Raw genomic sequence first — 22,475 nt, 5'->3', positions numbered from 1 at the left:
TGTTTTTGTAGACAGGTAGGTACTAATATACTGCTTCTCCATTCCTCTGGCATTTGTCAAACTTCCATAATTCTATTAGATAGACCTGCTAGCCAACTTATTCCTGTCTCTCCCAATGCTCTCCGTACTTCCCCAGGAATATCATCTGGTCCGACTGCTTTTTCTTTCTTTATTATTTGAAGCGCTTGAGAGCCACTTCCTCGTTTGTTATTCTGGTAACCATTGTAGTCGAGGCATTGAAGCACAAAAAAGGCCTTACTGTCGATTTTTGGCGCAGTAAGACGGATTTTAATGCAGTTTGGTGCGTTGGATTCGTGAGAATGTCAGGAAATTTTGTGAACTAATGTTATGAATAAGAAATCTCAAATTGCATTTATGCATAAGAAAAATGCATTTCAAAAATTCATTTCGGTAAATAGTGGGAAAAATTGACTCCATTTTCTTACTCGGGGGTTTTTGGGGTCGCTGAAAACGAATATGAGGTCGGGGAGAGTGTGCAAACTACCTGGTGCCTGCAGCGGGTGTAATAAACGTCTTCCTCTGGAGTATTGGGGTAATTTATCATATAATTGGCTTAAACTCATTACTCGGGGGTTTTTGGGGTCGCTGAAAATGAATATGAGGTCGGCGAGAGTGTGCAAACTACCTGGTGCCTGCAGCAGGTGTAATAAACGTCTTCCTCTGGACTATTATGGTAATTTGTTAAATAATTGGCCCAAACTTGTTACTCGGGGGTCTTTGGGGTCACTGAAAATAAATATCGCAACGACTAAATTCTAATTTCATATCATTTAAAGCAGTTTGAATTAAGGCGAATTAAAGTGGATGATGTGGTTTTGCCTTGAGAGAAAATTACTAGATACAGAATGTACTTAACGGCTATTTCCAAAAATAAAAAGATTGTCATTGGAAAAATTCTTTCATCTGTTGACGCATTTACGCAGCATTTAAAAAGGGTATATTTACAAACACAAATTTGGCTGCACGGAGAGGACAGTAACATGAACCCAACCGATTGGAGATGGGAATTACAAAATAATGTATTAATTCCAGTTATAATGACTCAGCCACCTGGTCCTCCAAACATTTTAAATTTAATATTCTGTAGTTGTAAGTCAGACTGCGGCAACTCATGCGGGTGCAGGAAGCATGGGTTAGTTTGTAATTTAGCCTGCAAAAATTGTGCAGGCTCTGATTGCACAAATATTGCATTGGACTCGAGAGAGGAAGGCAATAATGAAGAAGATGATGATAATGATGAAGAAAATGAATTTTAAAGATAAATTACGATACATTTTGTATAATGAACTTTTTTGACCATAAATATATTATAATAATAAAAATTTATGTTTATTTATAATAAAAATACCACCCTTTTCGATCACTATAGTTACATCGAAGAAAATAGATTACCCCAAAACCCCCCGAGTAACGAGTTTAAACTAATATGATATATGATAAATTACCATAATACTCCAGAGGAAGACGTTAATTACACCCGCTGCAGGCACCAGGTACTTTGCACACTCTCGCCGACTTCATATTCATTTTCAGCGACCCCAAAAACCCCCGACTTACAAGTTTGGGCCAATTATTTAACAAATTACCATAATACTCCAGAGGAAGACGTTTATTACACCCGCTGCAGGCACCAGGTAGTTTGCACACTCTCGCCGACCTCATATTCGTTTTCAGCGACCCCAAAAACCCCCGAGTAAGAAAATTGAGTAAGTTTTTCCCACTATTTACCGAAATGCATTTTTGAAATGCATTTTTCTTATGCACAAATGCAATTTGAGATTTCTTATTTATTACATTAGTTCACAAAATTTCCTGATATTCTCACGAATCCAACGCACCAATCCGCATTAAAATCCGTCTTACTGCAAAGAAATCGACACTTCAATCCTTCAATGCTTCGACTATTGCTGTTACTGTCTCCGTTAACTACACAGGCTGTCTGTCAAATTCTTCATTTAATAAACTGTCAAAATACTTTCTCCATCCCTTTTGACATCCTTTTCGTGAATTAGTATTTTGTTATTTTCATCTCGGATACATCTAATCTGATTAAAATCTCATGCTTTCTTTGCTCTCTGTTTGGCTATTTTATATATCTTTGTTTCACCTTCCCTGGTATCAAGTTGATCGTATAGGTTTGAATACGCTTCTGCTTTAGCTTTAGCTACTGCTACTTTCGCTTCCTTTTTGGCGACCATATAGTTTTGAAGATCTATGTCCGATCTGGTTTCTTGCCACTTTTTGTATAATTTTCCCTTCACTTTTATTTTTCCTTGTACTTCATTTGACCACCACCAAGTCTCTTTATCCTCAAACTTCTTTCCTGGCGTTTTCCCAAGTATTTCAATAGCCGTATCTCTAATAATATTGGTCATTTTTCTCCAAATTGGCTTCCTTTCATGGTCCAACATATTTTTTCTACTATTTTTTCCTTGAACAGACCTTCTTTCTCATCTTTTAGCATCCACCACTTGATTTTTTTGGTCCTCTCCGATATTTTTGTTTAATTTATACACAATCTTAGCATCAACTTTTAATAAATATATTTATTACTGAATAAATATATTTATTATGACTATTACTGAATGCGTACGTTCAACTTTTAATAAATATATTTTAATAAGATTCTGAAACTGTTTTGGAAGATTCTGAAATATGGCATGTCCACCTGGTTCCAAAAAAAACTGATACGACTCTTGAAGCGTATTTAGTAGAAAATTGAGCAGTGTATTTTGAAGGATAAATACTTAATATTTACATACTGTCAATGTCACTGCCAAATCTTAAAATTTGTCAGATAGTTTATTCTGTTCCACGGTTATTATTATTATTAATCTTTTATTAATATTAATATTAATAAAATTTTATTAATCTTTTATTAATATTAATATTAATCTATTATTAATACTTTCTCCGCAACTGAGGGTATCTTATCAACTGTATTGTTTTTAAACAATGGCTGCGTTCACCAGAAATAATCGGTTTAAGTTTCAACTAAACAGCTATGTTGCAGCGCTTTAAAACTACGTTTAGTCTGGTGAATGGTATTTTTCCGTTTGACACTTTAGTTGTTTTTTTTTGTGTTCCCACCAATCCCACCTGTTCTATGTATGAACCTAACCTAAAACGAGATTCGTTGTTTTTGTTGATTTATTATACTTATCGTTCAACGATAAATTGGACGTATCTTAAACAAATTTAATTCAAAAATGGATAATATACTATTTACCTTTATTGATGTTTGATAATGAAATGAACAAGAAATAATTTTTGGTGCTATTGGCTGTGCTGGACTTGGCAGAGCAGAACCATTGGATGACCCACCATAAGTAAATAATAATTATCACGTAATTATGTTGTTCCTTTACACAGATTTACAATTTCGTGAGCATATACAATTATGTATCTCCTAAGTTTCATTTACTTTATGATTAAAACCATTGTAAAATAAATATTTTCAAATAATCGCGCCATTACAATATATTTCTTAAACACGTTCAATATTGAAGCGATACAAATACTACGTTCAATAAAATGGCGACCGCTTCGTCAACACGTTGAAGTTTAGCCTAAATTGACATGACGTTCACCCGAAAAATCTTAAACAGTTTCAGAGCGCTGACGTAGCGCACTGGTCTGGTGAATGCACCCAATAGATGATAAAATAAAAATATTGACAGTTCAAAAATGTGAACAATATTGCATTGTGTGTGGCCTAAGTTTGGGCTGAAAACTGAAATGTATTACATTTTTACAAAATATCATGATTAAATAAATAAATATTTTACAAAATACATTTGGAATATGTTTAATTACGTAGACCAATTTTAACAGTTGTTTTTAATACAGATTTCAATCCTCTACAAACAGTTTCTAATGTCTTTGATGTCAAATAATTAGGGAAGCTGGAATTCAACAGTTTAGAATTTTACATTGGGTTAATGCAAAATTGTGACGCATGTCAAAATTCTCAATGTATTTTAATTGTATTAATTTTTTTCGAATTCTGAGAAAAGTAATAAATATTTTTGAAAAATTTAAACTCAGAATGAAAGACTACATTATTACCGAGGGCTGAAAGTCCCTGAAAACTTCTATAATATTTATTTTAATAAGTTACAGGGCTGAATTGAATATTAATTTGTTTTATTGTATAATCCACGTTTACAATAATTATGTGATCTGTTTGATGTAAAAACTATCATTTATATACTCTTTATAAAATACAGGAATTCAAAATAATATAAACATTTAGACCTTAATAATTAGTACAATTTATGAATTAACATATGTAATCAGTTGTTTGTTGTTTGTTTATTTTATTATTTGTCTGTCATAATAAATATAATGTCAGATCAATCAAATACACTGCTCAACATGATCAAATCTTACTAAGGGTCGTATCAGTTTTTTTAGGAACCGGCTGTCCATTGTCCACGTCCATGTTAAAAAAATGGGCTGTTTATTATTATTCTGTAAGTCAACTTTTTGTTTTTTTTTGTTTTCAGCCTTCGTTATCTACAAAATGAGACAGACCTCCCCACAACCCCACCCGACAGTACTAATCTACTTACCCCAAACCTGATCACATCCAGAACGCTGATCCCGCCCCCAAGGAATCACCAGAACAAGTTTCATCATCAGAGGTCGAATTCTGTATCAGAAATCAACGACCAGATATTTAACATCGCCGTTAAAGATCAGCTACATAAAATAAAGTTGCCGTCATTGGATACGTGCAGGCCGCTTCAGAAGAGGAAGGTTTTTAAGAATACGTCACTGGACAACCGTAAGTTTTATTAAATGTACTGTACAAGTCAATAGAAATATCTAAAACAGCCAAGGTCAGACACATCGAAAACTTTAGTTACGCGACGTTGTCAGATCAATCAGATTTCAAAGGTTTTGCGGTTTTTATATGTTACGTGTTTCAGAGTAAAATTTGTGCACTTAGGGGCCTGTTTTCCACGGCACTTGTAGTATTTATGTTTATTGAAAAATATTAAATGTATTCTAAATACTACTACTATTCCACGTAAATGAAAGATAATTTAAGATTTAATTTCATTTTAGAAAAATGTTTGTCTTTCATTTACTTTCGTTCTTACTCACGAATGAGTACTAGGAATCAAAATTCGTTTGATATTTACCCATATAATAAATATATAGATTATTATAGATAAAATTGACGTATTGTGGAATGCATATCGTAGATTCTCTAAGTCTATATACTTATCGCCCGTTTTCCTTATAAATTATTATTGTAGAATGATCAAAATTTGTTTCCGACTAAAAAAATCTTTAAAATTTTTAAATCTTTTAGATCTCTCGTTTCTTTTAAAAACTATTCGATTCGACGATTTTCTGAAAAATATTTTAATACCGAAAGACAAAATTTTTGCACAATTTTTTTCTTTGGTTTCTGCATGAAGGGCGTCGATATTTTTGTTTGTTAATTGGCTGTGACATTGTTCGAAGGTTTTATGTGTAGAATTGTCTAAATTTAGCTGTTACGCGAGACACTTCCGTTTTTTTATGACTGTTGCGTGTTACTTATGCCCGATTTCACCAACGATACCTAAACAGTTGCCTTATTAAGTAATTCTTATCGATAGGAACTTCTTAAGTCAATACTTAGGAACAATCGCATTTCACAACTAAAAGAACTGCTTATCTAGGAAATGCTTTCCTAGGTATTACCTAGGGTACGTTTGAACTATTTTTGATAAATAAAAAGAAGAATAAGATGACATTTCCTTACTTTTTCGATTATTTGTCATTATTGTTTGTTTGCCAATTTGGTTTTATTCAGTTTTGTACTGTTATATATAGTTATTTTATTTAGTAGTGAGTTATTTGTGCATTAAGTTTGTATATAATAAATATAGTCTTGTATGTTATTTGTATATGTACAGTGAAATGGAGGAAAAGAAAGAGTTGTAAATTTCACATATGACCAAAAATTGAAGTTAGTTGAATTGTCATTAATGAAATAATTTTAAAATAAATAATATGTTGAAAATTGCTTTTTATTATTAATTTTTTAATGACCACTTTTAGTTATATCATGAATGGGTTTTTGAAACACAACACTAGTTTGTTAGGTAGTAGGTAGACTACATAATTTTGTCAACAGACCTGTAAAAAACTCCAACGGATTTTCTATATTTTTCAACACATATTATATTAATAATATAAAAGAAAATACAAAATTACAACTAATATACCTAATATTACAGAATAACAGAAAAATTAAGGTAAGAAGCAAATTATTGACAAACGTCACAAGTACATTAGTCAAAATTGTAAAAATATAACCTGACTGTCAACGATAAGTAATATCTAAAGTTTAGGGAGATCGAAATCCGTATCCTAACGTAAGGTAATGCTTAAGCGTTTTAGGCAATGCTTATCGTATGGTGAAATCCGTTTTAGAGTTAGGAAGTACCTAAACCCACTTAGGCAATTCTTAAATATTTAGGTATCGTTGGTGAAATCGGGCATATGTATTGATTTTTGCTAAAAAAACGTTAATAGGCTTTTTTAATATACAGTGCGTCCGTAAAGTAACGCATAAAATCATTATTAGCTAAATAAACAACATTAGAAGAAATTCCCGAAACAGATCGAGTTTTATTTTTAAATTGCCAGTTTTTGACATATATGTCATATCACTGACGTCATCCATCTGGGCGTGATGACGTAATCGATGATTTTTTAATGAGAATACGGGTCGTGTGATAGCTAATTTGAAAGGGTATTCAATTATCTATTCAGTAATATAAATATTAACACAATTATTTATACAGGGTGTCCAAAGCAATTTTTTTAAATTAAATTAATTGTCACAATAAGAAGAATGTACCGTAAAATGAGATTACTTTGACCGCTGGGATGAATTTGACCGAAAACATAGAAAAATATCTATTGTGATATACTTCAGCCACCCTGTATAATTTTTAAAATTATTTTTAACGATTCAAATTTATAAATATCTAAGAATTCATTTTTAAATAAAAAAAAACAATTAATATTCCAAGGGTTGTTAAATTCACCGATATAACGAATTAAGAAAAAATGGTTTAAAAAACGGTCAAATTAACCCCACCTAAAAGAAAAATAAGTTTAACAGGCAAAAAGCATATACGGTCAACTTCCCCCCAGATGAGGTGAACTTGACCAAAGGCATTTTTTATTTTTTTTTTTTCTAAGTCATGATTATTTTCTAGTAATTATAATCTAAGCTACTGAAAGTAGACGCCTAAACCCATAACATATTACCATATACAAAAATGTAGCAAAATTTAAAATATGATTTTTATAGGATTAAAGTACAAAATCGGTCAAAGTCACCCCATTTTACGGTATGTTATGTAAATGAAACGTTCAAACTACCAAGACGCAGGTAGGTGGCAGCTTTAACATTGAATTTAAGCGGAAAACAATATTTATTTGTCAAATAAACATGTTTTTCCTGTTTTTTGACAACAGTAAAACGTATTTTGAATTAAATAAATTACATACATTCTTCTTTCTGCCTCAATTAATTTAATTAAAAAATAATTTTTTTGGACATTCTGTATAAATAATTACGTTAATGTTTACATTACTGAATAGAGACTTCAATACTCTTTCAAATGAGCTATCACATGACCCCTATTCTCATTTAAAAAAATCATCGATTACGTCATCACGTCCAGATGGATGACGTCACTAGTATGATATATATGCCAAAAAAATCATAATTTAAAAATAAAAATCGACATGTTTCGGGAATTTCTAATAATTTCGTTTATTTAGCTGATAATGAATTTATGCGTTACTTTAAGGACGCACTGTATACAATAATAAAAGATACATACGAAGTAAAATATTTAGTGGCGGATGTTTATCTTACCATTTTTTTAATTCGTCCTTTCTTACCTATATTCCTTTGACTTAATCGTTTGTCGAGACTTTTTTGATCCGACCGGCCTTTATTTAGAAGCTTTTTTGATTTGTAATCTCCCAATATGTACAGGTACGTCAAATGGTGGGATGCCATTTCGGGCTCTCATAGTTTTAGTCCAGAGAAATAAGATTTTTCTCGTGACACATCCCCCTCCAGGCCGAAACCAAATTTTTTGAGTAGTATGGACATCTATATTAATAACCTATATGTTTCCTGCAGCCGATTTTGATGATATACATAGTTATAAACTAATGAAGTTCAAAAAACGGTAAATTTTAGCTTTTCTCGTCTATAACCAAAAAGTTCAGCATTTTAAACAAATTTGAGAGTAAGAAACTCATAAAACGTATTAACAATTTCAATATGGCGTTCGCTGAATATGTCTATCCTTATTGGTTGCTTAGAAAATTGCCAAATAAATCATAAATTTTGAGTTTTTATAAATATTCATAACTTATGTAAAAATTAACTTGGAACCTTCTTATTACACGAATTGCTGAGACTTCTGGTGCTTAAATTATATTTTAAATTTCAAAGCAATTAACAAAATTAGCAAACTAAATTAATTTTTTTTGCAACAGTATAAGTCAGAAAATTATGAGGTTACAGTAAGACTTCTGACAGTTTATGGAAGACAGTGGCGTGCTGGCCATATAAATGAATCGGTGCAATCACCGAGAGGCCGCGGCCTCTTAAGGCCGGTCAAATAAGTTTTTTTCACAAAAAATTTTAGATGTTACAAAAAAATATTTTTTTAATTTCTAATCGAATGTTAATTTTGTTTATTTAATTTAATTTCTAATTAATAATATTAATAAAACATTTCAAAAAATTTAAATTTTTTTAAATTGTAAAATAGGATTTAAGTAAATGAATAAGACTCTATATACCTACATAAATAGTTTGCTACAGATAATATTTATTTTCATACATACAAGCATACAAGTATATTTTTTATAATTTTCCAATTTCCATCAAACATGTATATACTCTGCAAAATAAAAAATGAACAAACGTCTTACACATGTTTTACCTAATTATTGGAAGTACCTATCGAAAAACGATTTGATCAAGACAAATCGTTTGATGATGATATAAGCACTCTACCTCTAGCGCCTTTAACGGGATTTAAATCATTTAAGTACTGAAAAATTAAGAAATCTTTATCCTACTATATCTGCGACTGCAATTAGAGAAGAATTCGTGATGATGAATATATTTTCAGTCTACAGAAAATATGAAGGATGATATTATTAATTTAAGTGATAATGAATACGAAATAACAAATGACAATATTGTTGATATCGTGAAAACTTCACCACCGTGTGTAAAGATTGTATGGCTTGCTGTTATGCTGTTTTGCATAAGTACAACTTATATCAGTGTGCTTATCCAAATTCAAATGGCATATAAGCATTTACTAACTCTTTCACGGACACAAGTATCTTGCGAAAGAAGCTTTTCAACGTTGAAATACATAAAAAATCGGTTAAGAAGTAGTTTAACACAAGATCACTTGGAAACATTTTATGCTAATGGCTATAGATACAGAAACTTTTTATGAGCTTAAAAATGATGAAATAATCGACGAATTTGCTCAAAAATCTGTTTTAACACGGAAATTATTGATCGAGAGTTAAGTAATTATTTTATGAAATAATTGCAAAAGAATGTTTAGATTATTGCGTTGTATTAACATTTTAAATATTGTTAAATTAAAGCATTTGCATTGTACTTAGATATACTTGAAAAATTCTCAAAATTTTATTTTACTTTTATCTTATTTTACATCAAATTCATATTATATTATTTATTCAGCAAATCATGGTTTCTGCCTTACTGCATAAACTATTGTCATACATGTAATTTATTATTAATTTGTAAGATTGCTTATTCTTAAATAAAAAAATATACCAAATTAAAAAAAATCATTGAATTCAAAGTTTTGTGTTTGATTTAAAAATAATTTATATTTTTGTTTTTCGATTTTATAAATAATAAATAAAACATCCTGATAATAGAAGGTAAAATGAGGATGGGAGGCCGCTTTTCTATAAAATCACCGGGCCGCTTGAAAAGTTCCAGCACGCCACTGATGGAAGAAGAACATTTATACTATTGACTTAATAAAAAAAAATGACAAAAAGTAATTTTAAACAGTGTAAAATTATTTTGCAAAAACACGTCGATTTTTGCTTACTTATAAACAATTAGAATAACTTTTTAACCGTTACCCGTAGAAAAATTATTTTTTCATATTTGGAAAAACTGAATTTTTATACACATTTAGAAAGAAAAAAATTGTCCTTGGACAATTAGGGCCCCCCGTTTTTTTAATTCACATGTTTTTGCAAAATAATTTCGCAGTATTTAGAATTATTTTTTGTCATTTTTTTTAAATTAAGTTAATAGTATAAATCTTTTTCTTTCATAAACTATCCAAAGTATTACTGTAACTTCATCATTTTCTGACTTAGAGCGTTGCAAAAAAATTAATTTGGGATAAACAAATTAAATACCTTTTAAACTATTCGACCAATTGATTTGAAATTTAGGGTATGATTTAAGCACCAGAAGTCTCAGCATTCCGTGTAATAAGAACGTTCTAAGTTAATTTTTACATATTTATAAAAATAATATTTATAAAAACTCAAAATTTATGATTTATTTTGCAATTTTCTAAGCAACCAATAAGGATAGATATATTTAGCGAACGCCATATTGAAGTTTTTTATACGATTTATGAGTTTCCGTTCTCAAATTTGTTTAAAATATTTAACTTTTTGGTTAGAGACTAAAAAAGCGATAATTTACCGTTTATTGATCTTCATTTGTTTATAACTATGTATATCATCAAAATTGGCTGCAGGAAACATATAGGTTATTAATATATATGTCCATACTACTCAAAAAATTTGGTTTCGGCCTGGAGGGGGTTGTGTCACCAACAGGATATTTTTTTCCTTATTTCTCTGAACTATTTTTAATTATAGTCCAACAAGCTATCTAAGAAAATCATTAATATTCAGCTCAGCGGGGTGCTATTGTTTGAGGTATGGAATTCTATAAACAAGGGATCCACCTGTTTTATGAAATGATCCTCGTTTATATAATTTCACACGAACAATTGCTCCCCGCTTGGCTGCACATAAATGAGACAGATAGTTTTTTAGACTATGCATTATTGATCCATTTTCTATTTTTATAAAAAGATATCAACAAATTTTAAATGAACTGCTACTGCAAGAAACCACAATTTACATTTCAAATCAACAGCGTTTCGTGAAAAAGAATAGTATTGCGTGTCTCAATAAAACATGCAGTGGTAAAAACAAATATGTGATTTTCTAAATTATCCATGCAATTATGTACTATCAAAAATTTGTTATTAGGAGTTTTAAGAACATATTTGAATAGCACAATATGGAATATTGGTCAAAAGGTCATAGGCTAACATTGTATTATGATAACATTATTAGAGACTACATATATAATTATCTGTATTTTTTGTTTTGTAGTTTTTTTGTTAGTCAGACAAGCTAATAGGTCTAATAGGTGCATTAGGCCCTTTTACTGACATCTTTGCTTTTTTTTTATTCTTCTCCAACAAATGAGACTAAGATTAGACATTCAAGATGCCATCGAAAGAATTACGACGCTCAAGTGAAACTAAACAGGGCACTGGGAAGATAGAACACAAAATGGACGGTGAACAAAACGAATCATGGGGGCTCAGAAACTGTAAAAGAAACCGAAGATGACCACCAACTAGATGGACCGACGAAGTGAAAAGAGTAACGGGAAACTAGCTACAAGCGACTCAGTGTACAGGACATTAGAAGAGACTGAGGGAGACCTATGACCAGCAGTTGACGCAATTAGCTGAATGATGATTTCATTATTTTCCACTTTGTTTCTACTTTTTTCTTCAATGCAATTCTTTGCAACTCCAATTGCATGTGCTGCTCATATTTTCTTCTTATGTCTTTAGCTTGTTCTTGGCTTATTTCGAAACGTATTTTTTGATGTCTCAGCTGGTTTTTCCTTTCCTCTACTTCAAATTTTTGTAATGATCTTTAGATGTTTGTGTTCGATCAAAACATGGAGAGCTCCTTTCTCTGCAACTGCATGCATTTTATTAGTAAGTTGTTTTCTACTGTGAAGCCTATCAACCTCTGTCCATTCTCATTAGTTCCTTCATGCATACTGTTGGTTCATCCAACTGACTTAACAGATTCTTTTCCTATTTTCGCATTACACTCCGCCAAAACTATATTTATGTCATGTTTTGTTATTTTACTATTTTGCTAATATCATAGCATAGACCCTTTAAGCATGTTTTTCTTCACATCCACATGCTTGCCTAACTGCTGAATTGCTCATATAAGAACCTTTTTAAAACAGTTAAACGACTGCTGGCTTGTTCAAGACCCTCTTGAAAATAGAATATAATCAAGATATTCTCTTGGAAAGTTTATTCTTGACTTTTAATATTGTGCTATCATTTAGATTCTTCGTATGTTTTAGAGATAATAGCTGGTTCTTTCTGTGTCTTCTGCAAGCTTATCTTGGAGAATCATTGATGACGACCTCTCAAAATTGAAAGAAAATTTTCTTCCCTATTCGATGAAAATTAATAGAATATATTTTTGTTGCATTATTTCTTATAAGTAATATGCAAGAGGCAACAGTACCGCGCGGAAAACGCGGTCCAAGATTGCGGCTGTAATTTTGAATATTTTTGAAGTTATACTTCTTTACGATCGAGGGTGAAATTTTTTAATTTCCTGGCGCATGCGCATACAGAGAGTATGTAGTTCGTTGCTAATCTTTCAAATTATGTATGTATCAGCGCACAAAGTCATTAAAAGAATATACAGTCGAAAAAATTAAAGAATACCCATGAACGAACATATAAAACACGCTGTATTTTCCTGTCACCGTGTCACAAAGAAAATTGTCCAGTGCAAGTACATGTAACAATAATTATTACATGTACTTGCGCTGGCCAATTTTTTGTGTGACACGGTGACAGGAAAATACAGCGTGTTTTATTTGTTCGTTCATGGATATTCTTTCATTTTTCCGACTGTATTAGTGTTCTTAGTAAATGTATTATTTATTATAATTTTTGTGTCTTTGGATTTGTCTTCCTCGGGCGTAAGATAATAAAATATCTATTTTTATACCTCACTTTGATCTATTTGTCACCGTGATGTGTAATTATATCCGACACGTCAATAGCACGGGGCTTGATACCTCGGTTGGTATAGCATTGGACCAGAGATCAAGAGATCGCGGGTTCAAATCTCGGACGATTCATATTCAATTTTTTTTATTTTTGGTATTGTTAAGTTTTGGTTAATTTTTGGTAATTATTGTTAATTTTTGGTATTGTAACTGTTAAGTATATTTCAAAAATTGGAATAAATCCTTTGTAAAAGGTATAAAATTTATTAAAATCCCTAAAGGGCTACATCAGAACAAAACGTTTTCGATTTTATTACAAAATCATCATCAGTGTAAGACAGTCTGGATGCTAGCTGAGCCACCAAAGAAATATAGGGCTAATAACCCTTCAAATATAAAATGTATGCTTTACAGATGCATATTTACTTAAAATGCCTTGTGATGGGCAAAAGGCAACAGGAATAATGCCCTAAGGTAAGGTATTTAAATTCCCAGTTGCCATAAAGTCATCGAAATGTAAACTCAAATTTTTTTTTTGCATCCCACATGTTGGGAATTTAAATACCTTACCTTAGGGCATTATTCCTGTTGCCTTTTGCCCATCACAGGGCATTTTAAGTAAATATGCATCTGTAAAGCATACATTTTATATTTGAAGGGTTATTAGCCCTATATTTCTTTGGTGGCTCAGCTAGCATCCAGACTGTCTTACACTGATGATGATTTTGTAATAAAATCGAAAACGTTTTGTTCTGATGTAGCCCTTTAGGGATTTTAATAAATTTTATACCTTTTACAAAGGATTTATTCCAATTTTTGTGATTGATGGTATACAGCCAACTAGAGGAAAACTTTTCTTTCCTTGTGGATTTTTTAAGTATATTTATTTCGTTGAAATTATATAATAGAAGTATAACTTCTTACGTGCGTACAAAGTACACACACATTCTTTTTTCGAGATATTTGGCACGCATATTCGTATTATAAGAACTGCGGTACAGAGCCCAATTTGAGAAATATGTTAGTATGTGGAAATTACTCTATAACTAAATAAAATATTGCAAAAAGGAGCCTGTACCATTAAGAAGAACAAAAAAAATACACTTTCTTCAAATAAATAAACTTTTTTATCCCATACCTAGATTTTGTGTCACATTTGCTAATAATCGATTTTCTATAACAAGAAATCGAACGTTACTGACTCGGCAACATTTAGCGCGCCTATGAGTGCGAAAATTATTGTTTTTGATAGTATAATGCAGTGTTTCCCAAAGTGTGGGTCGCGACCCCCTGGGGGTCGCAATGAGGTACTAGGGGGGTCGCCGGAAATTTCCAAAATAAGACAAAAACACTACTTTGTTAAATCATGTATTTTTATTTTAATAAAGCCGTAAATAAAAATTAACAATTAATTATCAAACGAAACATAAAACTAAATATTAAAAGTCCTTAAAAAGTCCTTAAAAGTAAAAGAAAAAAATAAAGTCAAATATTACAATGTTAATGAGACCCATGCGCCTGTTTTTTTGAAACTAGTCTTTCAAATCTAGGCTGTGTATTTGAGACACACACAATTATATCGTTTTCAAGTACGAGACGATTTCTCACTTTTGTTTTAATGGCAGTCATAGACGAGAAACTTAACTCACATAAATATGATGTTACAAATGGAACCAAACATTTTACAGCTTCATTCGCCAACTGAGGGTATTCCTGCATCTTTTTGGTCCAAAATTCGTCCGGGTTCTGGGAAAAAAATTGGAGCTTCAACATTCCATCACTTGATATTTCAATAAGTTGTTCTTTCATGTTTATTGGTATTTCAGCATGTTGAAAGGAATCGGCTAAAAACGGATTCAGTATCCATCTGCAACTGTCGTAACTGTTTTGAATTTCTTCGGGGAAATAATCACAGAGCTGTTGTTTTAAATTAAGCAAAGTAACTTGCATGCCTGCATAAACTTGTTCAAAATTTGTAGCACTGTAACATACATTTTCTATAATTTCCTGAACGCACTGGAATGAATCGAGCTGCTTTTTGCCAAGTGAAGTTGACCATAAATCGATTTTTCTTATAAACCCCTTAATTTTATCTGTGGCTGTAATTATATTAATGTCGCGACCTTGCAAATTACTGTTCAAAATATTTAATTGTTCGAATATATCAGCAAGGAAACCTAGTTTCAAAAGCCAAATAGGATCGGAAAATTGATTTTCATATGGGGACTTCTCATCTTTCAAATACATTAAAAGCTCTGCTCTTAAATCAAATACTCTTTTTAAGACGTTGCCCCTTGAAAGCCACCTTACTTCGGTGTGATAAAAAAGATTTTGAACCCATGTCTTCGCAGATTTTTCGAAAAATACGGGTCTGTAAAGCTTTTCCTTTAATGGAATTTACAACTTTAATGATGGATTTCATAACACAGTCCATTTCAGGAGGTAAAGCTTTTGACGCCAGAGCTTCTCGATGTAAAAAACAATGTCTCCATGTGGCATTAGGCATTATTTCTTGTAATCTGACGACAAGACCAGATTGATGTCCTGTCATAGCTTTAGCGCCATCTGTGCATATAGCAATACATTTTCCCCAGTCAATAACATATTTACTTGTGCGTTTCACAAAACTGTCGAATAAACATTTTCCAGTGGTATTGGTCTCCAATGGGGAACAAAATAAAATATCTTCTTGAATGCCATTATTTGTATCATATCTTACAAACGTAATAAATTGGGCACAGTTAGATATATCCGTGGATTCGTCCATTTGAAGAGAGAAGTACGTGCATTTATTAAGATTTTCCACAACTTGCGCTTGAATATCTTCTGCCATATATCACTAATTCTTCTTTGGATAGTATTATTTGACAGAAGTATTGTTTTTAACTTTGCAGACTCTTTTTCACCAATCATTATATGTACCATTTCAACAGCTGCTGGCAAAATCAGATTTTCAGCAATTGTGTGCGGATTACTAGTTTTGGCAACGCGATAAGCAACTTTATAACTTGCTAATAATGCTTTTTCGTTAGTAGTGGTTGCCAATTGAAAAGTATCTTGCTGTTTGTGAAGGACGTTCAGCTTTCTTTCAAAGAATTCTACGGGTTTGTCTTTTTTATCTGGATGTTTGCTATTGAAATGTCGAAGTAACTTTGATGGCTTCATGCTTTCGTTTGACAATACTTCTCCACAAATAACACATTGTGGTTTATTGGAAATAATGGTAAAACCATATTTAAGATATTCATCACTGTAAAGTCTGTTTTTCTTTTTATTACTGCCACTTTCAGACGTAGATGGTTCTGCACTTCTTTTTAAAAACTTATCCATAATTTGTAATTTATCGTAGACGTAAATACGTAAACGGGAATACGTAAGTCGCAAAATATTTACTCATTACTTAATACCGCTGCATTCGCCACAACGTGCTGTTTCGAACTGAGGTCTCATTGCACATCGCCGCTTATATAAAGCCAAAACGAGGCTACGAGAACGTTCCAGAGTGCCATCTAGTAGCGAAGTAAGGAGTAGAGCCTTCTCGAATATCATGGAAAAGTATTGCGATGTAGACACAAAGATGTCGCGGTGTACAATGTGCAGTCGACTTTTTATTATTTATTTTTATTGTAAATGCTAGTCTGGCAGAAGTACTACTAGTGTACTAGTGGGACAGATCGCAATTATTAAAATAATTGTTGAATTTTTTAAATGTATTTAGTTTGAATTTAAATAGTAAAGTAAAATAAAATTTGAGAAACCATCAGTTGTAAATTAGGCACGCTATTTTTGTCGCTATTTTGATTTGGGTGATGAGTAGGGGGTCGTGAACAATTTTTTTAACAAAAAGGGGTCGCGCTTTAGATAAGTTTGGGAAACACTGGTATAATGCCACTGTCAGAATGCTGTCAGTGTCGATTTACCGACGCACTGTTGCCTCACTGTTGAAAGTTCGCAGAACTTTCGAAAAACAAAAATATTGATGACGCGCTACTGTTTACTCTTAATTTAATAGTTATTTTTAGTGAACGATAAAAAAGTACGAACATTTGAAAACGTTCTCTTAGAACTGAATTCAGATAGACCACCAAAAAATATTCATTGACTAAATTACGATTTCTTTAGTTCCAGAAGAAAACGAGTCCGATGGCCAAAAGGGAGAAGGAAGAAAAGCGTTCAGTTCACCCCAAGAACGTACTGAGTTTAACGATCCGGACAATCCATTTGGAAAGGCATCGTTGCAACGTAAGAACCTATCGCAGTGTCTCCTACTCGGACCGCAGAATCTGGAAAAAATCTTCGACAACAAGCATATTATCGAAAATTCTCAAACCCTGTTTCTCAACACGGGATATTTTACAAGTCAATTACACAACAGCAATGACTTGAAGGGTAAATAGACAATGTTATTATAAAAAATATATACCAGTCTTATACATATAATATATTCGATAAATAAATAAATCTCCTGTAGTGTTACTAGTCTAGTAAAATAAAATTACACTACATGTAAATCAAAATTTAAATTCGTACAGGTTGAAACAAATTTTATATCAAATTTTATGTGGGTACAAAAGATATTTTCAAAAAAGTATCCAAATCATACAAGGGGATCATTGTTTACATAATTAAAAAGGGGTCATTTTTGCAAAAAAAATACTTTTTTAACTGCTGAAGTCATTCAATTACTATTGAAGGTCAGTAGGATTGTTTTTTGCAAAGTTGAAGGGTCAATTTTTTTCGGAAGACTTACTAAATTAAATTTGACCCCCTATTTATTTAAATAATTATACATAAAACTTTAAAAACCCATTTGCAAAAAATTATTTTTAGCGTTTTAAATAAGCACTATAAAATATCCTGTTTTACAGGAGAAGTTGCACTATGTTATCAGTATTAATAAAAAAAATTGGTCCAAAATATTTAATATTTTTTGAGATATTGAATTTGTTTATTAAATGTTACTCTATTTTCAATTGCAAAAACCCGGTTGTTACCAAAGAAATATTCACCTTTATTAAATCTTATTATTTTTATTTTTATGTATATTTTCGACAAATGTATTGATAAATTCAAATTTCAATTAAACTTCCCCCTAAAATGGCATTTGAAAATTATTCAAATTTGTTTATAATTTGTTTTTTTTTTTAATAACGTCGCGGGGATTAAATATTTTGAAATGCCGTTTTGATAATTGGGTTCCTGAGAATTTTTCACTAATTAACAAATTTTTTTGTTTTTTTTTTCCTCTTCTTTTTTTTTTTTTTTCTTGGAGTTATATTACTACGCGCCCTTTTAGGGTTAAGTTTTATTAATAATGTCGAATCTCTAACTTGTAGATTCGAGACCTAAAAATATTAAGATTGGTCTAAAATCACTTAACTAAAATGTGGCTACTTACTGAGTTACAGGGTATTTTATTTAAAAATTTAAAAATTATTTTTACCAAGTACTTTCAAACTATTTAACGTATCCTTATCATACTTGGCAGAAAGTGTGGGTACTATACAGTCTATTAAATTGTGATAAATAAAAGTTTCTAGCTACTACCAGAGGCGTACGACAGGGGATAGTTAATGGTTGACCCTTCCCAAATTCCTAAAATTGGGTAATACCCAATGAGGGAATTACTATTTTAGCGCAATTTTTCGAGTCTCCAATACTTTCTATGTAAATAATATGCTCCTTACTGGTAACGATTAAGTCATTAGTTTTCGAGATATTGGACGTTAAAAATGAAACGGCATAGTTATTTTGATTCATTCATTCATTTTAAATTTCCAATATCTCGCAAACTGATGACTTTATCGATACCAATAAAGTTATTTACATACAAAGTATTGGAGAATCGAAAAATTTCGCTAAAATAGTAATTCACTCAGTGGCGTAGAATTTGGGAAGGGTCAATCATTCACTATCCTCTGTCGTACGCCTCTGGCACTAGCTAGAAACGTTTATTAATCACAATTTAGTAGGGTGTATAATAGCCACTCTTTCTGCCAAGGATGATAAGGATACGTCAAATAGTTTTAAAGTACTTGGTAACAATAATTTTTAAATAAAACACCCTGTAACTCAGTAAGTAGCCACATTTTATTTAAGATATTTTAGTTAAATCTTAATATTTTTAGGTCTAGAATCTACAACTCAGAGATTCGACATTCTTAATGAAATTTAACCCTAAAAGGGCCCGTAGTAATATAACTCCAAGAAAAAAAAGAAGAAGAAAAGACGACAAAAAAAATTTGTTAATTAGTAAAAAATTTCCAGGAACCCAATTATCGAAACGGTATTTCAAAATACTTAATCGCCGCGACGTTATTAAAGAAACAAATTATAAACAAATTGGAATAATTTTCAAATGCCATTTTAGGGGTGAGTTTAACTGAAATTTGAATTTACCAATACATTTATCGAAAATATACATAAAAATAAAAATAATGAGATCTTATGGAGGTGAATATTTCCTTGGCAACAACCGCGTTTTTGCAATTGAAAATATAGTAACATTTAATAAACAAATTCAATATCTCAAAAAATATTAAATATTTTTCGACCATTTTTTTTGCTTAATACTGGTAATATAGCGCAACTTTGTCTGTAAAATAAGAGATTTTATAGTTCTTATTCAAAACGCTAAAAATAATGTTTTGAAAATTTGTTTTTAAAGTTTTATATACAATTATTTAAATAAATAGGGGGTCAAATTTAATTTTAGTAAGTCCTATGTGAAAAATTTACCCTTCAGCTTTGCAGAAAAAATCCCGTAGACCTTCATTAATGAGTAAATTACCTCAGCAGTTAAAAAAGTATTTTTTTGCAAAAATGACCCCTTTTTAATTATTTAAACAATGATCCCCTTGTATAATTTGGATACTTTCTCGAAAATATTATTTGTACCCACCTAAACTTTGATATAAAATTTGTTTCAACCTGTACGAATTTACATTTTGAGTTTTTTTTTATTTTATTAGGCTATACGTGTAGTACTACTAATCATTTAATTCATTACAAAGATATTTGTTGTTTTTTATAATATCTATTGACTTTTCTTTTCCTATTGCTTATTATTCGGCTTCTTGGTCTTGCATCACTGATTTTCATTTCCTTTTTCTAAAGTTACTTATTTTTCCGTTTTCCTCCGGTGCTTATACTGATTAATATTACTCTTTCTTTCTTACTTTCCAAGTAATCGGTCATTGGAATCATATTGTCTTGACAGTTTCAGAAATTCTTCACTACTTATATACATTTTAAATGTATGTATCTATTTGTTCTCTATTTTATTATAAATTATTCTTCTTTAAGTGCCGTTGCCCAATGAGAGTTCGTATATCATCATCACGATGTTCACTCTATCTACCTTTGTTGTAGTCCTAGTAAGAAGGGGCTCATCCACTCTGCCTGTGGTATCCAAACCTGAGATTGGGGTGCCCTTCAGTACTGCTCAGGGTAGTCTCAAGGACCTCCTTTCACCCCAGGTTCCAGGACACATGGGCCAGTTGTGAAGGTATAAGACAGGCTAAGCTCCACATAGTGAGGCCATCCAAAAGTCCTTCAGCCCAACTTCTCCTTCTAAACCAGGGGTGGCCAAGCTCCTTGATAGCCAGAGCCACTTTTCATAAGTTAAAATTTTTCGCGAGCCGTAATTATTAAAAACGTATTCAAAAAGTATGTAAAGAAGGTATGGTATGTACAATGCGTATGTACAAACTTTTATTTATTGAAAACACAAATAAAATTACGAAATAGTAAAACTTAATTACATTTTTGTTTTCCTTATTCTTTTTCTCGGTGTCCTTATGCCCAATAAGAGAGTCGAACTTTGCTATCACCTATCCATCTTTTACCCATTTCTTCCACGCCTTCCGGCCTTCTTCCCATTTCCTTTACCTGTTGCGCTGTTTTCCGTCTCTTGGTTCCGATTTCCTGGATTTGTTCCATCCACCTCTTTCTAGGTCTGCTCCTTCTTCTTTTCCCCTGTATCTTGGTATCTGTCACCTTCTTTACTAGTCTGTTCTCGTTCATTCCAGTTATATGTCCAAACCAATTCAGGTTTCTTTTTTAATTTTTTTTTCTCTGTTGGTCCCTGTCTTAGCATGTTTCTAATGTTCTCGTTCCTTTCCCTGTCCAACATTTGTTTTCCTTCTTTTGGTAATTCTTTAAAATTTGGTGAATAATTTGTGGTAGCACTTCTCAGTAATTCTTTCAGATTCTGGTTAGTTAATACTGATATGGCCCATATGAAATTAAATGGCCCATACAAGTTCGTTATTTATAATATGGAAATAATTCGACAAGCATCCTTTTTTAATTTAGAGTATGTACTTCGATTTTGGTACAAATTTCCAAAATTCGGTAATTGGCATCGACTTATAGTTTTATTTTCGAGCTTGATCTTCTTGCGTCTCTATTAATTTTAATTCACCAGTCATATATTGGTAATACATACAAAAATTCACCTTATGGACTAGGTATGTATATTTCTAATGAAATCAGAAAAAAATGGAGACGATTTAAAATATTTTAAGCCTGGAAATAAAGTTTGGACTTCGGTCAATATTCCTTCTGGTTTTTTTTATTTACTCGTTAAGTTTTTCTAGTTTAATGGAATTTGTTACAAAGTTGCATTTGGTCTTTCATATTTGTTTTCAGTAATTTAAAAGACATTCTGAAACACATATGGAACGATAATAATTTTTTTTAAATAATAACACAAAATTGAAAAGGATCTCGGGTACATTCATCGAGAGCCACAAGCAATTCTTCAAAGAGCCGCATGTGGCTCGCGAGCCGCAGTTTGGCCACCCCTGTTCTAAACCATAGGACAGCGATACTCAAAGTGTGTTCCGCGGAACCCTAGGGTTCCGCGATACCCCTGTAAGGGTTCCGCGAGAATTTAGAAAAAAATTCAAAACACCTCTCTCTGTTCGACTTTTCTGACGCGGTATAGCACGATTAGCACGATTCACGAGGCGTGGTCGAACCACAGGTCGAACTTAGTTGCCTCCTGTTGCCTCATACAATTTTACTAGCCTGTCACCGCCGATACATGACTTAGTGTGACCAAAGAATACTCCAACCAACTTGGTTGGTTGGGGTATTCTTTGGTGACTTAGTCCTTAGTCAGTACTGTCAGTAGTCCTGCTAGAATAAAGTGTTTATTTTTCTACTGCTGTATTCTGATTGTATCAGTTTTGTACTTTTGTTGTTTGTAATCGTACGTTATTTTCTGGTTTTTAATAAAGAAGAATGGAACGTTGGGTTAAAGGCGTTAAACGTGATGCAGCAACATTTTCTACCGAAGCTGAATGTT

At 31.8% G+C, this 22,475-nt stretch overlaps 1 protein-coding gene across 1 annotated transcript in view; it reads left to right on the top strand.

Moving 5' to 3' along the window:
• Nucleotides 1–22,475, top strand: part of LOC114329077 (armadillo repeat-containing protein 2) — a 63,113-nt gene that overhangs the window by 18,494 nt on the left and 22,144 nt on the right. Inside the window, exons 3-4 of the mRNA XM_028278092.2 lie at nucleotides 4,530–4,810; nucleotides 17,285–17,551. Coding sequence (XP_028133893.2) covers nucleotides 4,530–4,810; nucleotides 17,285–17,551 — 548 coding nt within the window. The remainder of the gene's footprint in view (nucleotides 1–4,529; nucleotides 4,811–17,284; nucleotides 17,552–22,475) is intronic.

Source organism: Diabrotica virgifera, chromosome 7 (genome assembly GCF_917563875.1).
Source record: "Diabrotica virgifera virgifera chromosome 7, PGI_DIABVI_V3a".
NCBI classification, from domain to species: domain Eukaryota; kingdom Metazoa; phylum Arthropoda; class Insecta; order Coleoptera; family Chrysomelidae; genus Diabrotica; species Diabrotica virgifera.
The sequence above is the reverse complement of the archived record's forward strand: the minus strand, read 5'-3'. Positions and strand labels throughout refer to the sequence as shown.